The sequence below is a fragment of the Cicer arietinum genome, chromosome 1, assembly GCF_000331145.2.
Source record: "Cicer arietinum cultivar CDC Frontier isolate Library 1 chromosome 1, Cicar.CDCFrontier_v2.0, whole genome shotgun sequence".
Taxonomy (NCBI): domain Eukaryota; kingdom Viridiplantae; phylum Streptophyta; class Magnoliopsida; order Fabales; family Fabaceae; genus Cicer; species Cicer arietinum.
Window position 1 is genome coordinate 219,158 of NC_021160.2, and position 13,818 is coordinate 232,975.

The 13,818-nt window shown below is 31.1% G+C and overlaps 4 protein-coding genes across 5 annotated transcripts in view; 3 read left to right on the forward strand and 1 right to left on the reverse strand.

Annotated features, from left to right (window-relative positions):
- The window catches only part of LOC101495256 (uncharacterized), a 16,574-nt gene extending 15,837 nt beyond the window's left edge, over positions 1-737 (forward strand). Inside the window, 1 exon segment of the mRNA XM_073369100.1 lies at positions 142-737. Coding sequence (XP_073225201.1) covers positions 142-288 — 147 coding nt within the window. The 3' untranslated portion in view covers positions 289-737.
- A 538-nt stretch (positions 738-1,275) lies between these two features.
- On the forward strand, positions 1,276-4,165 carry LOC101495577 (ras-related protein RABD1-like). Its single transcript, XM_004485371.4, has 8 exons — positions 1,276-1,506; positions 1,587-1,659; positions 1,749-1,796; positions 1,874-1,921; positions 2,010-2,081; positions 2,159-2,314; positions 3,214-3,317; positions 3,880-4,165. Exons 1-8 carry the CDS (start codon positions 1,493-1,495, stop codon positions 3,968-3,970), a joined length of 606 nt encoding a protein of 201 aa, XP_004485428.1. The 5' UTR covers positions 1,276-1,492; the 3' UTR covers positions 3,971-4,165.
- Positions 4,166-5,427: 1,262 nt separating this feature from the next.
- On the reverse strand, positions 5,428-6,779 carry LOC101495904 (ras-related protein RABA2a). The gene is made up of 2 exons (XM_004485372.4): positions 6,224-6,779; positions 5,428-6,103 (listed from the first exon to the last, which is right to left on the reverse strand). The coding sequence occupies exons 1-2, from the start codon at positions 6,386-6,388 to the stop codon at positions 5,588-5,590; spliced, it is 681 nt and encodes a 226-aa protein (XP_004485429.1). The 5' UTR covers positions 6,389-6,779; the 3' UTR covers positions 5,428-5,587.
- Positions 6,780-10,746: 3,967 nt separating this feature from the next.
- On the forward strand, positions 10,747-13,336 carry LOC101496237 (elongation factor 1-gamma). 2 transcript variants are annotated; one of them, XM_004485373.4, is made up of 8 exons: positions 10,747-10,902; positions 11,014-11,049; positions 11,136-11,285; positions 11,392-11,452; positions 11,538-11,590; positions 11,707-11,808; positions 12,082-12,589; positions 12,809-13,336. In XM_004485373.4, the coding sequence occupies exons 2-8, from the start codon at positions 11,041-11,043 to the stop codon at positions 13,186-13,188; spliced, it is 1,263 nt and encodes a 420-aa protein (XP_004485430.1). In that variant the 5' UTR covers positions 10,747-10,902; positions 11,014-11,040; the 3' UTR covers positions 13,189-13,336. The 2 variants fall into 2 exon arrangements, with proteins under 2 accessions (XP_004485430.1, XP_004485431.1); XM_004485374.4 differs by having other exon boundaries at positions 10,768-10,902; positions 11,019-11,049.
- Positions 13,337-13,818: the final 482 nt, after the last annotated feature.

Below are 13,818 nucleotides of genomic sequence, written 5' to 3' on the forward strand. Positions count from 1 at the left end.
CATAGATAGTCACCACTAGTAACATGCTTGAATCTATTTGTTAAATTCCTGAGAATGTTCCTTTTTGGTGGTAATTCGTGTTTTATGCTCACTGTGACTATAGAACTATCTACTAATGACTTGCTTTTATTTTAATTGCAGGGTTATGCTTCCAAAAATAGCCACCTCAACTTTTCTGGACCACTATTGCCTTCAGATGATGATCTTGAAGAGATCCTTAAGGAGCATGAAAGGCAAATCCAACAAGCTGTCCGCAAAGCTCGGTTGAATAAAAAGGCTGGACAGTGAGAATTGAATCACTATACAACCAAGTGAGAAATCGCAAGTGACATTTCAAAGGGTTTTGATGCATTTAATTTGGGATGAGGAGGACAATTGAACACAAGATTGTGGCTAAGATTAACATTTCTTTTTGGAAACTCGTCAAAATCTCTCGATGCTGAGCTGAGAGATGATGACTAAAACTCGTGAGGCTTCAATGTACTTTTATACATTGGATATTCATAACTACTACCATAGAAGGTATTGTACAGTACAGAAATCTAACCAACAAAACAAACTTGCATGTTTCAGGAAGCTCTATAGTCTATAGAGCAAATGAAATCCATGGCGATACATTGATTGTATAAAAGTTTATGGTTTATTAAATTAACACACTAGTGGGTTGTTACGTTTCAGATGCCGACGTCATTACCTTGTACACTTGGCCAAATTACAAAAATTTTCCTTTCATTTAATTTATAGGATAATTGGTTACTCAAATTTAATGTGTATGTTCAGAGGCAGAAGAAAGCATTGGCATAAGAATTTCAGAATTGATACTATCTTATGTGAGCCTTCAGTGAAAAGGTGTCTTGATGGGTTAAAAAGTGCAAATCTTTATAAACTATAGCATTGATCCACAACCACCATAGCCCTCAAGTCGAGGTTAAGGGACTAAAGGGGCCGTCACTCTTCTAGTGTGGCATAGATTTTCATGGATTCCTTCTCACTTATGAAGTTAATGTGTGACCACATTTTCGATATATTGTCCTCTTTGAATTTAGTATGAGCCTTTCAAATTTTGTATGTAGGTTGAAGAGTGTGGATGTTTTTAAACTAGTGTTTAGTCTCAATTTTCAAATAATAAAAAAAAATGGTGTATTGAAATAAAAGGTACTGATAAATGTGATTTATTATATATAAATAGAAGTATTTATTTATTATAAATAATAGAAGAGTAATTTGAGCATAAGAAGATAATTGAATCTCTGACGCAAGAGAGAGAAATAAAGTATTTTGGCAAAAAAAAGTAATTTGATGATGATAATAATAAGACAAAAAAAGAAAAGCAATAGTAGTTAATTATTTTAGAGTTGAAGTTAATTAAAATAGTGAAAAGAAAGAAAGGGCAATGATTTATTGAATTGAGCGGCGAGGGGAAGAGAGGAGAGGTGGTTTGAAGTTTGAATTGAAATTTGAAAGCAAAGCAGAAAAGAGATTTGGCGACGTAATGAGCAACGAATAGTAAGTGTTGAAGTTGTTAGTAGTAAAGTAGCGATATCATTTAATTTCTAATTTTGATTTGATTTAATTTGGTGTTTCAGCGATTACCTATTTAAGGTTCTTATAATCGGAGACTCCTCCGTTGGAAAGTCTTGCTTGCTTCTCAGATTCGCCGTGCGTCTTCTCTTCTCAGATCCCTCTTCTTTTCTACTTTTACTCTTTCTTCACAATTCACAATTCACATCTCTTTCTTTCTCTTTCAGGATGACTCCTATGTCGATACCTACATTAGTACCATTGGCGTCGATTTCGTAACACTCTTCTTTTACTTTCTTTCTTTATTTATTGTATAGATCATATTTTGATGTGTCGGTGGTGGTTTTTGCAGAAAATCAGAACTGTGGAATTGGAAGGGAAAACCGTCAAGCTGCAGATTGTGTGTGACTTCTCTCAACTTTATTAATGCATATGCATCTTTAATATCTAAGTCTAACTTGAATTAAATGTTATTATTATTATTATAGTGGGATACGGCTGGACAGGAGCGATTCAGGACTATAACTAGCAGTTATTATAGAGGAGCACATGGAATTATTGTATGTAACTTCTTCTTCCCTTTCCTTCAATCTTTTCATTTTCATATTCGACTAACTTTTCTCCGTTGCTGCAACAGATTGTTTATGATGTCACTGACATCGAAAGTTTCAACAATGTTAAGCAATGGTTGCACGAAATTGATAGATATGCAAATGACACTGTATGCAAGCTACTTGTAGGGAACAAATGTGATCTTTCTGATAACAAGGTTGTTCACACCCACACTGCCAAGGTAAATTATTATTCATTTTTTACCTCTATTCTTCCTGCTTGCTTCAGGACTTTAATCACTTGTACTAAATATTGTTGCATATGAGTAGTAGCTCAAATTGGAGGATTTCTGTCTTTCCACCATTCACAATCGATAACACCCACACTACTATTGCTGCTACCTGTATTGTTGCTTAAATCACTACTCATTTTATCAAATTGATTCACCAAATCTAACATGGATTGTTGGTCTGAAACTTGTCCATCTGTATTTACACCAGAATCTATCCCATTTTGTGAAGGATAAGACATCAATGCTGGAGGATGATTTTGAGGCAACACCTCCTCAAGCTGGCTGATGCTCTTTCTAATAGCTTTATACTTTTTCATCAGATAACAAATTAAACGCATCAACTCACTTGTTTCAAAATCATCTAAAGACTTACCACGAATCTGATACATGAAAACTGCCATTTGTTTTCCTCATTACTTTTCCTGAGCTTGGCAAGTCTATCTTCCAATTTTTGTCTTTTTCAAAAGATAATCTATTACAGCCTCTTGATATGTCTTAAACTTGCGTAGTTGCTGTTCAGCTACGCCAGGAGATGGTCAAATTGTTGGCCTTGTATCACCTAGGCCGTAGATAATGTGTGTGGTTAATATCTTGGTCGAACAGGTTGCGTGGAATAATACTTTTGATTAGGCATATCCGCGTTTTAATGTTGGTTGGTCTGATCCACATTCTACTTCTAATTTTTCCAAAATAGTGATGTTATTTAATTTAATGTAGAATATTTCACTTAAAGAAGCACGTGCCTGAATATGTTATATTAAATATCAATTACTCTGTATGTTAGAGGGAGAGAGAGAAAAAACCCTACTTTACTTGCTTAATATATCCTTGATGATCATGAACCACAGGCATTTGCAGACGAGCTTGGTATCCCTTTCCTTGAGACAAGTGCTAAAGACTCAGTCAATGTGGAGCAGGCTTTCTTGACTATGGCAGCAGAGATTAAGAAGAAGTATCTAATTTTTCTAGCCTCCACTGTTCCCCTTTGGGATCATATCAATTCACAAATGCTTAGTATACTTATTATTTTTCTGTTTCTTCAATTACTTTTGAACACGTTGGGATTTTCAACATGTACAAAATTCAAATTCACAGTAGGTCATGAGGAGCTTGTGCCATTTTCTTTTCCTTTTTAAATGACAGTTTTAATGTTTATATTATTTATGTGTCAATGATAACATATGTTTTATAAAATAATCACAACTTCATTGAAGGAAATATTGATTTTGATAATTTGTCAAAAAAATTGTTTTTGATAAAATAAAGAGATATAGAAATAGGATGAACTTCACAATCTAAATTTCCATAATCAAGATTTTGATAATTTACATATAATGTATGCCAACATTTAATCCTTTACAAGTTTTGTATTTGTAATTTGTTTAGTGCTATATTTTTATGGAGTATCAATTTTCTGATCACGTTATTCTGATACTTTTTCATGCACAGCATGAGTTCCGTTATAAGACAAGTATTAACTTTGAGTTGTTTTGGACCTTGATTTGAATGTGCAGGATGGGAAACCAACCAGCTAGTAGTAAGTCAGCGGAATCTGTTCAGATGAAGGGGCAACCAATCCCACAGAAGAGCAACTGTTGTGGCTAGGCAGAACTTGTAAATTTCCATCACTTTTTAACTCTTATTGTAAAATAGAGAGGCCCTGTTTCTTTAATATGTTATGACATGAATGTTTCAGTCACTGTTAAAACACCATCTATTAAATGGTTGGATAATATAGTTCTGACTCTTATGGGGACTTACTAAATTTAGAGTGAAAGGGAAACAATTTTTCATTCATCATTTATTAGCTTGGCTGCACTATTTTGCAACATATTTCATAAGCGCACACAGCAATTTAAGTCCTTTCCAATTTATGCTATGCATGAGACATGTACAATAGATTGAGGAATGGCTGGATCATTAGAAACATATGACAAGGCATATTAAGATTATTTTGCTCTAGACAGAAATATGATTAGGTCTAAATAGGAAAGAGGTTGGATGTAGACTACTAACAAATTAGGGGTGGAGTTATTTATGAGGTGATGAAGATGGAGAAAGAATGCATGACAACCCCGTCCCTTATATTATTTTTTCGATTTCGATCAACAACCTTCAACACTAAATGGTGAAAGGATTCTTTCTAGGAACTAAAAATTGCATGCCGTGTATTGTCGCTGGTCACATTAGTAAGACTTCATGGTCTAAGTTATTACATTGTTTAAAATCCATTTTAAAAGTTTGTTGTCGCGGTTTTTTATATATAAGATTTGATTCCTCTTCATTCTTAACTTAACGACTCCTCAAAACAGTTGCAAATTCTTTGGCGTAGATTAATCATTTGTCAAACTAATGAATACTTCTAATAAATAAAATGATTAAAAAATCATATGCATAAGGTGACTCGATTCTCCAAAAATGTCGAAAGACTTTGTTAATTGTCAATTACCTATTTGTCGATATTAAAGGAACAAAATGATTACATTAATCAATCAAGATTGGTATAATATAGTTGCAATTGGGATCATTGATATTATCATTTTAGTTGTGATCATTTATCAAAATGCTAATCGGTCATGAGATAATCAAGGATGAAGATGAAGAAAATGTTATAGACTCTTTTGGGGAGTTTGAGAGGGTAGGGCTTTAAATAAAATGGAGGAAAAATAAGGAAAGGAGACTTTGGAGGAAAGAGCTTTAGAAAGTTAATTTTTCTTCATAATTTGAAGGAACTCAAAAAGTGTATTAAAATATGATTTGAAAAGACTGATTTAGATTAATTCTTCAAAATTTTCATGTTATAATACTCTAAAAATTAAAAATATATTCGTCATAAATATACTCAAGTCATTTTCTATAAAATCACTCTGCTTAAAATATTTATTTCTATTTTCTCTCTTATTCTAATATAGTATTCTCTCAAGTGTTGACCCAACAAACACATGTAGAAAGGCTGAGATATAATCTAGACAGTAATTTGGAAGCAAAACAGAGGCTGTGTCGGCAATAGGAAACCCACAAACAACATGTGAACTTAGCTAACCTAAACAGTTGAATAAATGTGTACAAACTCAGAAAATACACATTGAATAGAAGAACATTGGAGACATGATGAAATTGGTAATGTTTGAGCAGGGAATTGAAAATGTATAATAGTAAATAGTAAATAGTAAATAGTGAGCAGACAGAAGAGTTTAAAAGTAAATCCTAATAAGAAAGTAGTTACATTGAAGATGTACAGCAGGAGTTGTTTGTATTGGAGGGTTGGGGTCCACCAACGGTGATGGTCTTGCCTTGTTTGATATTAATATTAGAAGGTGCATCATCATCATGATTATCACGAGGTTGATTGGAAGAAAGTGATTTCTTACTGATAATGCGGTATATCTCTCCAAGGATAGTCTGGAAAGCCTTCTCCACATTGGTAGCTTGAAGAGCAGATGTCTCAATGAAAGAAAGGCCTTCCTTCTCAGCATAACTCTGAGCATCCTCAGTTGCAACCGCACGGAGATGTTTCAGATCGGTTTTGTTAGCAATCAACATGATGACAATGTTAGCATCAGCGTGATCTCTCAGTTCCTTAAGCCATCTGCTGACATTGTCGAATGTAATTGGTTTGGTCACATCGTAGACAAGAAGAGCACCAAGAGCACCGCGATAGTAGGCGCTGGTGATCGCTCTGTAACGTTCCTGTCCGGCGGTGTCCCATATCTGAGCTTTAACGGTTTTTGACTCGACCTGCCAATTAACAAGTGTGTGTGCGTGTGAGCGTGTGAGCGTGTGAGCGCGAGATCTGAGAGAGAGAGAGATCTAGTAATAAGAGTAATAATAAATTAATAATAATAGAAATGGAGCGACCTTGAGGGTACGGGTGGCGAATTCAACGCCGATAGTGGACTTGGACTCGAGACAAAACTCATTGCGAGTGAATCGGGAGAGAAGATTGGATTTACCAACGCCAGAATCGCCGATCAGTACTACCTTGAACAGATAATCGTATTCTTCTTCTCCTCTCCTACTCATTCTCCCTTTCTCTTCCTTTCCTTTTTTTATTGGATTTAATTATGCCTTCACTTACCCACTAAATAAACACTCTCTGCTTTTCATTTTCAGGCACAGATAATTCTATTTTTTTCAACCCACCAAAATAATAATAATAATAATACTTTATTTATAACTTCTTTTTTCCTTCCTAGATTTTAATTTCTTCTTGCAATTATTATACACATCATTTATATTAGCAATCCATATATTTGATTTAATTAATTTCAATTATGCCAATATTTGCTGTATATCAGTAGCAGATGCTTTAGCACATATATTTTAAATTGGCTAGAAGAACGGTGAAATAGGGCACTTTAAATTGATCAGAACAATGAAAATAAGTACATACATAGCAAAAAATTAAAAAAAATAAAAGGGAGATAATATGGAAGAAAGTTGCATCAATAATTTATTTGCAAAGTACTTCATATTACATTCAAATACACTTGATAACTCCAATGGTTTAATAAATAGATTAAAAAAAACATATTATGCATAGGTTCGAAATGTCTTAGTACCGTTAGAGAAACGTTAATATAAATTATTTATAAGTGTTATATGACTCCTATATGACAAATATTTTATTAAAAAAAAAAATATATTTTTTAGTGGAAATTTTTCAAATAGTTAATGTGTCAAATCTATGTGAAAATCAACTAATTGTGCGGAAACTATCCCTTGTTTTGTTGCTATCAGCATTACTTGACATTTTGAGAGTGAGACATCCAAGACTTGCAAGGATAGGAAACTAAGTCTGTCCAAGTGATCAACAATAAAAGAGTGTTCAAATAAGAAAAAAAATGACATCGGAGGCTTGAATTAATTTATAACCGAAGACTTTATATAAATATGATTGATTATATATATAGCTCTATAGGAAGAATGTATAACCGGATGATTGGTTTAATTGATAATTTAGTTTGGAGAAAAAAAAAAAGAGGAATATGAAAAGGATTGTAATTTAGATGGCATGTGAAATATGAACGAGGAAAAACTAGCATACAAATAGAGGGATATGAGAAGTATATTAGAGTGACACATCATATTTATATATGTGAAAGAATTTTGATAATGTAGCGTAATAAGTGTTGGGCTGATAATGATACGGTTGACATTGTTAAATGCTTTTCTAATCGATTATAAATAGATATTAAAAAGTAATTTTTTTGTTGTTGGCTAAAGTTGGAAATAATTGGATTTGTTTGCACCTATATCTCCTTTTCTTTTTGAAAAAATAAAAATTGATCAATATCATACGAGATTGTACATCTGTCGACCACTTAAAGAATTTTTTTTAGATCGTATCCTTAGAATGCGACCATACATAACCTTCTGCAGAATAGTTAAAAGGTAGTGATTGAGAAGATACGACTTCTCGAAAATTAAAATAATATGATATTTTGATATATACATTTTAATATAAAATATATTTATTAATTTAATATATATATATATATAATAAAAAATGAAATAATTACTGTGACTTATTTTTGTTGTTGTAAAAAATGATTAGGGTGACGTGGACATTGTTTTCTTTATAAATCATGATTATGGTGACTTGGACATTTGATGCCTTCTATATTTGTTTGGGAAAATTTTACTCTATACCCTGCATTTATATTTATATCTCCACAAATTTTTAAAAATAATAAATATATTTTTGGTTTTTATTTATTTATTAGTTTAGCAATTTAAATTCACGTTTTTTTTTTATCATTCAAATACTTTTTAAAAAAAAATGATATTTTGGAAGTTACTAAAAAATATTTTAGAAAATTTTCGATAGAGAAAGATTTACGGAAAACTTTTTTAAAGTATTCCGATATAGAATAGTAAAAAAGTGTGTAGTGGGAATCTTTAAAAAAGTTTTCCACTACAAAAGTTTAAAAATATATATTATTAAAAAAAAAATTAATATATAATAAGTTTTTTGAAATATACTAATTTTTTTTATTATTTTAGTTTTTTAATTATGAATTTTAAATTTTATATCAAGATAAGAATATCATTTTTTTATATTTGTGGTGTAAAAGTTAAATATGAGAAATATAAGATAAAATTTTATTTGTTTGCTCTAAATTCTGGCCAACAATAATTCCAGAACAATGGTTTAGGGAGTTTAAAATATTTTATTTTAAAATATTTTATTTTAAAGATAACTGTGACACAGTTTGCTACTTTTATAACATATTTTTTATGTACTAGAATGAATATTTACTTACCACTTTCTAGTTTACTTAGGAATCTATTTATCACTTCATAAGAATGGAGTGGAAAAATTATAAAATTGTGTGTATTGTCTCGATAGTATAAAATATAAATTTAAATATAATTTTATTATTTGTTTTTATTTTAATTATTTATCTTTGTTTTAATTTATTTTAATTATTAATTTTTTGTAAATGGTAGTTAAAATAACATTCGATCATTAATAACAATTGTTATTATATATCTAATATAATATTTTAAAAAACATTAATTTAATTCATTAATAAATTTACATTTGAAAAAAAATATTTTTTGTATATTTTAAAATATATATTAAACTCTTTTAAATGAATGACACTTTCAAAAATTACATATTTTCATATATTTTTATTAAAATTGTATAACTAATTTTATAATTGATATTAAATTTGATCTCAATAGTTATGATAATAATTATACATTTATTTGAAATAATTATAATAAAAATTTATTATTAACTAAAAAAAATAAATAAAATATCAAATTAAACATTAATTTAAAAATAAATAACTAAAATTATATTTTAAACCAAAAAACATAGTAAAATTATAAATGGTGTGTATTGGATTTTCTCAATTTATTTTGAAATTATTTGGACTAATTCATTTTCTTTTTCAATAAATTGAAGAATTCATGGTTGTCATGTTGTGTTCCATGTATTATGTATGTTAAAAAAAAAACATGTTGTTTACATTTTGATTAGAAAGCGTGAAATTTTATAAATTAAAGTTATTGTATTATTTAACTGTAATTCACGGTCGTAACAAAGGTAACCCAAGACAAATTAATTACTAATATTAATGAATTGAATTTGAGGTGTTTAATAAAATTTACAGTTTAAAATTTAAAAGTAATAAATTTTACAGTTTAAAATTTAAAAGTAAAAATCAAAATGATTTTTCTATTATACATATTATTTTAGGTTGAATGTTCTTTTTATAATTATTGTAAATTATTTATGGGAATGTAATAACCAAATTTGTTACAGGCCATTATCATTGCTTTTTTTTTTTTTTTTAATTTATTATAGCTTGATATAATAATACAAATTTTCATACTCGTACATGTTAAAGTTTGGTTTTTTAATTATTTTAGTGTTAACAAAGTTTCAAACATTGAAAATAATCATACTATATCTAATTGACAAGATGAATATTTTGATAAATAATTAAAAATAAATATAATTGTTTGATCAAATAATTGTTCTCTCGATCCTTTGATAAACACAATACAATATTCTACTTTTTTAACGTTTTATAGTGGCTTTGATAAATAAATTTTATATTAAAATGAAACGTATGATTTTATAAAGTTATTGTGTATTCACCTATTGAAAATTCACCTAATGAAATGTGCGAGTGTTTGTGCTTTTCATCTCTCAACTATAGCATTGTACATGCAACATATGAGTTTAATCTTTTAAATTTGATGTATTTTTTTCTCTTCTATTTAATGTATTTTGTTTCATGTTATTATATAATTTACTATTTTTAATTATAATTATTTTTATTAATTTTTACTTATTATATCCAAAAAAAATAGGAGGGATTAGTTAACAAAATAGAATAAAATGACTAATTTATCTGTAAAATAAGATAAAATTATTATAATAATATAAATTTATCTATAAAATGCTACATTGTTAAAATAATATAATACATATTTATTATGACACATCTAATTACCTGCATTTTTTCTCTCTTAAATTTAATATATTTTATTAATAATATTTTATTTTTTAAAATATTTTAATTTATTATATAATAAATTAATTAATTATTAAAAGAGTGAAAAATAAAACCTATATCACCGCATGGTTGCATCCCTAGGATGCAACCTCTTAAAAAATTTATTCATCAAATAGAAGGCTAGCAACTTCCTGATAGGTTAAAAAAACAATTTAATATTTTTATTTTCAAAATAGAGCAACTTGGTGTAAAATTTAGAAGACTAAGATATTAATGGAAAAATCTTAACAATTAACAAGTAATAATTTATGAAAAATTGAAAATGGAAGTTTCTTGACGGGCTTACGAATTATGGGCCGTGGCACACTGCCCGACCCGTCGCAGGGTTTTGAGTGAGTGAGTACATTAGAAAACCTAGGTTACCTGTGATAACCCCTCCTTTGATAAACACACAACACAGCACGAACCCAACTCAGCGCAGCGCAGCCTTGAGGAACAGAGATTCGTGGTTGGGAAAAGCTTATTTCTCAACAACTCTCGTTCCTTTCATCCGTAACTGTAATTATCGATAATAATCTCTCTCATTTTTTAATTCTGATCGATTTTGTGTTTTGCTATTTCATTTATGTTATACTATTCTCAGATTTGTTGCTTGCTTTTTCTTATCAGATCAGATCTCTAAAGACAGCGGAAGCCATGGCTCTGGTCAGTCATTTGTTTTTAACTCTCTACTTTCAATTAATTCATTTTCCGTAACTGATTGCTATTTCGCGTAATTGTTTGTTCTGTAGATCCTCCATGCTACCAAGGGAAACAAAAATGCTTACAAGGCTTTGATTGCCGCTGAATACGTCGGTGTCCAAGTTGAATTGGTCCCAGACTTTCAGATGGGTGTCTCCAATAAAACTCCTGAATTTCTCAAGATGAACCCTATTGGAAAGGTATTCATTCACTCACCATCCTCTTTTCTTTCATATTAATATAGTAATCAAATTAATGTTCACCTTTTACTAAATTATTATTATTACATGCTTTGCCTTCTTCTAGGTTCCAGTCTTGGAAACCCCTGAGGGTCCCGTTTTTGAGAGCAACGCCATTGCTCGTTATGGTATGCTTTTTTATTTTTTCCATTTTTCTCTCTTTATTTTCATCTATTCATTCTTGTCATTTCATTTTGCTTGCGTTTGCTGCAGTGGCCCGATCCAATGGTGACAAAACTTTGTTTGGATCTTCTCTCATTGATCACGTACGTCTTCTTCCTTCTTTTTGAAGCAACATGTTTCTCTTGTCTGTTTAAGTGACTTTGTGGTTTGATCAGTTTTTATTTGATACTTTATCTTGTTTTTTATTTTGTTGTTTCAGGCCAATGTTGACCAGTGGATTGATTTTTCTTCCTTTGAGATTGATACCAATATTATGAAGTTGTACCTTCCAAGACTTGGATATGCCCCCTACCTTCCTCCAGTAAGTTTTGTGCAATGCTAATTTTTTTCAATATTTGGTTTTTTTTATTTGTTTGAGGTTTCTTATCTGGCTTATTTGATGGCAATGATATAATATTTTCTGAGTTGGTGGTAACTATCCTCAAGTAATGAGGGGTGTTTTCTAAATACATTGATTTGGTTAGTAATAATGGAGGTACATCCATCGTAGTTGGTACACTGTTTTTGTAATGCCTTTTCATTTCCCCTTTGACTGAATATTTTCTCTTCTTTTGTAATTTGTATTTGAATGAAGGTAGAGGAGGCTTCACTTACTTCATTGAAGAGAGCATTTGAGGCTTTGAATACTCACCTTGCCACCAATACCTACCTGGTTGGGCATTCTGTTACCCTTGCTGACATTATCACAACATGCAACTTGTATTATGGTTTTGCTAAACTCTTGGTCAAGAGCTTCACCTCTGAGTTTCCTCATGTTGAGAGATACTTCTGGACCTTGATCAACCAGCCAAATTTCCGAAAGGTGTTTGGTCAGGTTACACAGACTGATGCTATGCCTCCTCTTCCATCTGCAAAGAAGCCTGCCCAGCCCAAGGAATCTAAGCCCAAAACTAAAGATGAGCCCAAGAAAGCAGCTAAACCAGTGGTTGAGAAACCCAAAGAAGAAGAAGCAGAAGAAGAGGCACCCAAGCCCAAACCCAAGAACCCTCTTGATCTTCTTCCCCCAAGCAAGATGATATTGGATGAGTGGAAACGACTCTACTCTAACACTAAGACTAACTTCCGTGAGGTCGCAATCAAAGGTATTGTGATTACACTCTTGTGGTTTCTATATTTCAATTTTTTGTAGCTTTTAGGACCACAATCGTTGCTTACTTCCTTTGGAAATATACTATTATCACAGATGTTTTTGAAAGCTTGATTCTCTTTCTTATCCATGAATATACCGTTGCAAAGAATGTCAAAATTTGTCAATGAGATTCATAGATCTTGTCAATTTAATTCCTCTGCTTGATTTGCAGGATTCTGGGACATGTATGATCCAGAGGGATATTCTCTCTGGTTTTGTGATTACAAATACAACGATGAGAACACTGTTTCCTTTGTGACACTGAACAAGGTTGGTGGATTTCTCCAGAGGATGGATCTGGCTCGCAAGTATGCATTTGGAAAGATGCTTGTGATTGGATCAGAGCCGCCATTTAAGGTGAAGGGTTTGTGGCTTTTCCGTGGACAAGAAATTCCAAAGTTTGTCATGGAGGAATGCTATGACATGGAGCTCTATGAGTGGACTAAGGTTGACATCTCCGACGAAGCTCAGAAAGAACGTGCCAGTCAGATGATTGAAGATTTTGAACCATTTGAGGGAGAGGCTCTTTTGGATGCTAAGTGCTTTAAGTGAAAACTAGTTCCCAGTGAAAGGGTATGGTTTTTGTCATGTCTTTTTGGTAGAGTTTGCTTTCTTTCCTATTTTCTGCTATAGTGAAGTTAAAGATATTCTGTGATTTTATCAACTTTGAAACTTCAATCGGTGATTGTGTTTAGCTTAATTTTGATGGTAACAACTTCTATATTTATCTTTTGATGTATGCATGCATGTATGAAATCCATTGGGTTCACGGAATGTGATCTCTGGTTTCTTCTGTGCTCAGCGAGACGTTTTTGAAGAATTAATGTTGAATAAATATCTAAGTTATACCAATAAGTTTTTAATAGTGTTTTGAAATTTGAGTTTCCACAGTCAAAATCCGATGTCCATTCTAAAGCTACTACTGTTGGCTTCCCTTTTCACCCGTTTAGTCTTTCTCTCCGTGTTACCAAACGAGCGCTAACTTATATATTAACTTTCACCATTAAGTTGTTTAGGTCTAGACTCTTTTTGGATATCTGTACTATGTTTTTTTGCTGAGATGTTCATGATATTTGGATTATTTGGCAAACAGTATGGTCCAATTAATGAATTAGTAGCAATTTGGTGTGCTAGTAGAATAATAGTGAGATTCTACTGCTATTTTTTAGATAGAAGAGTATG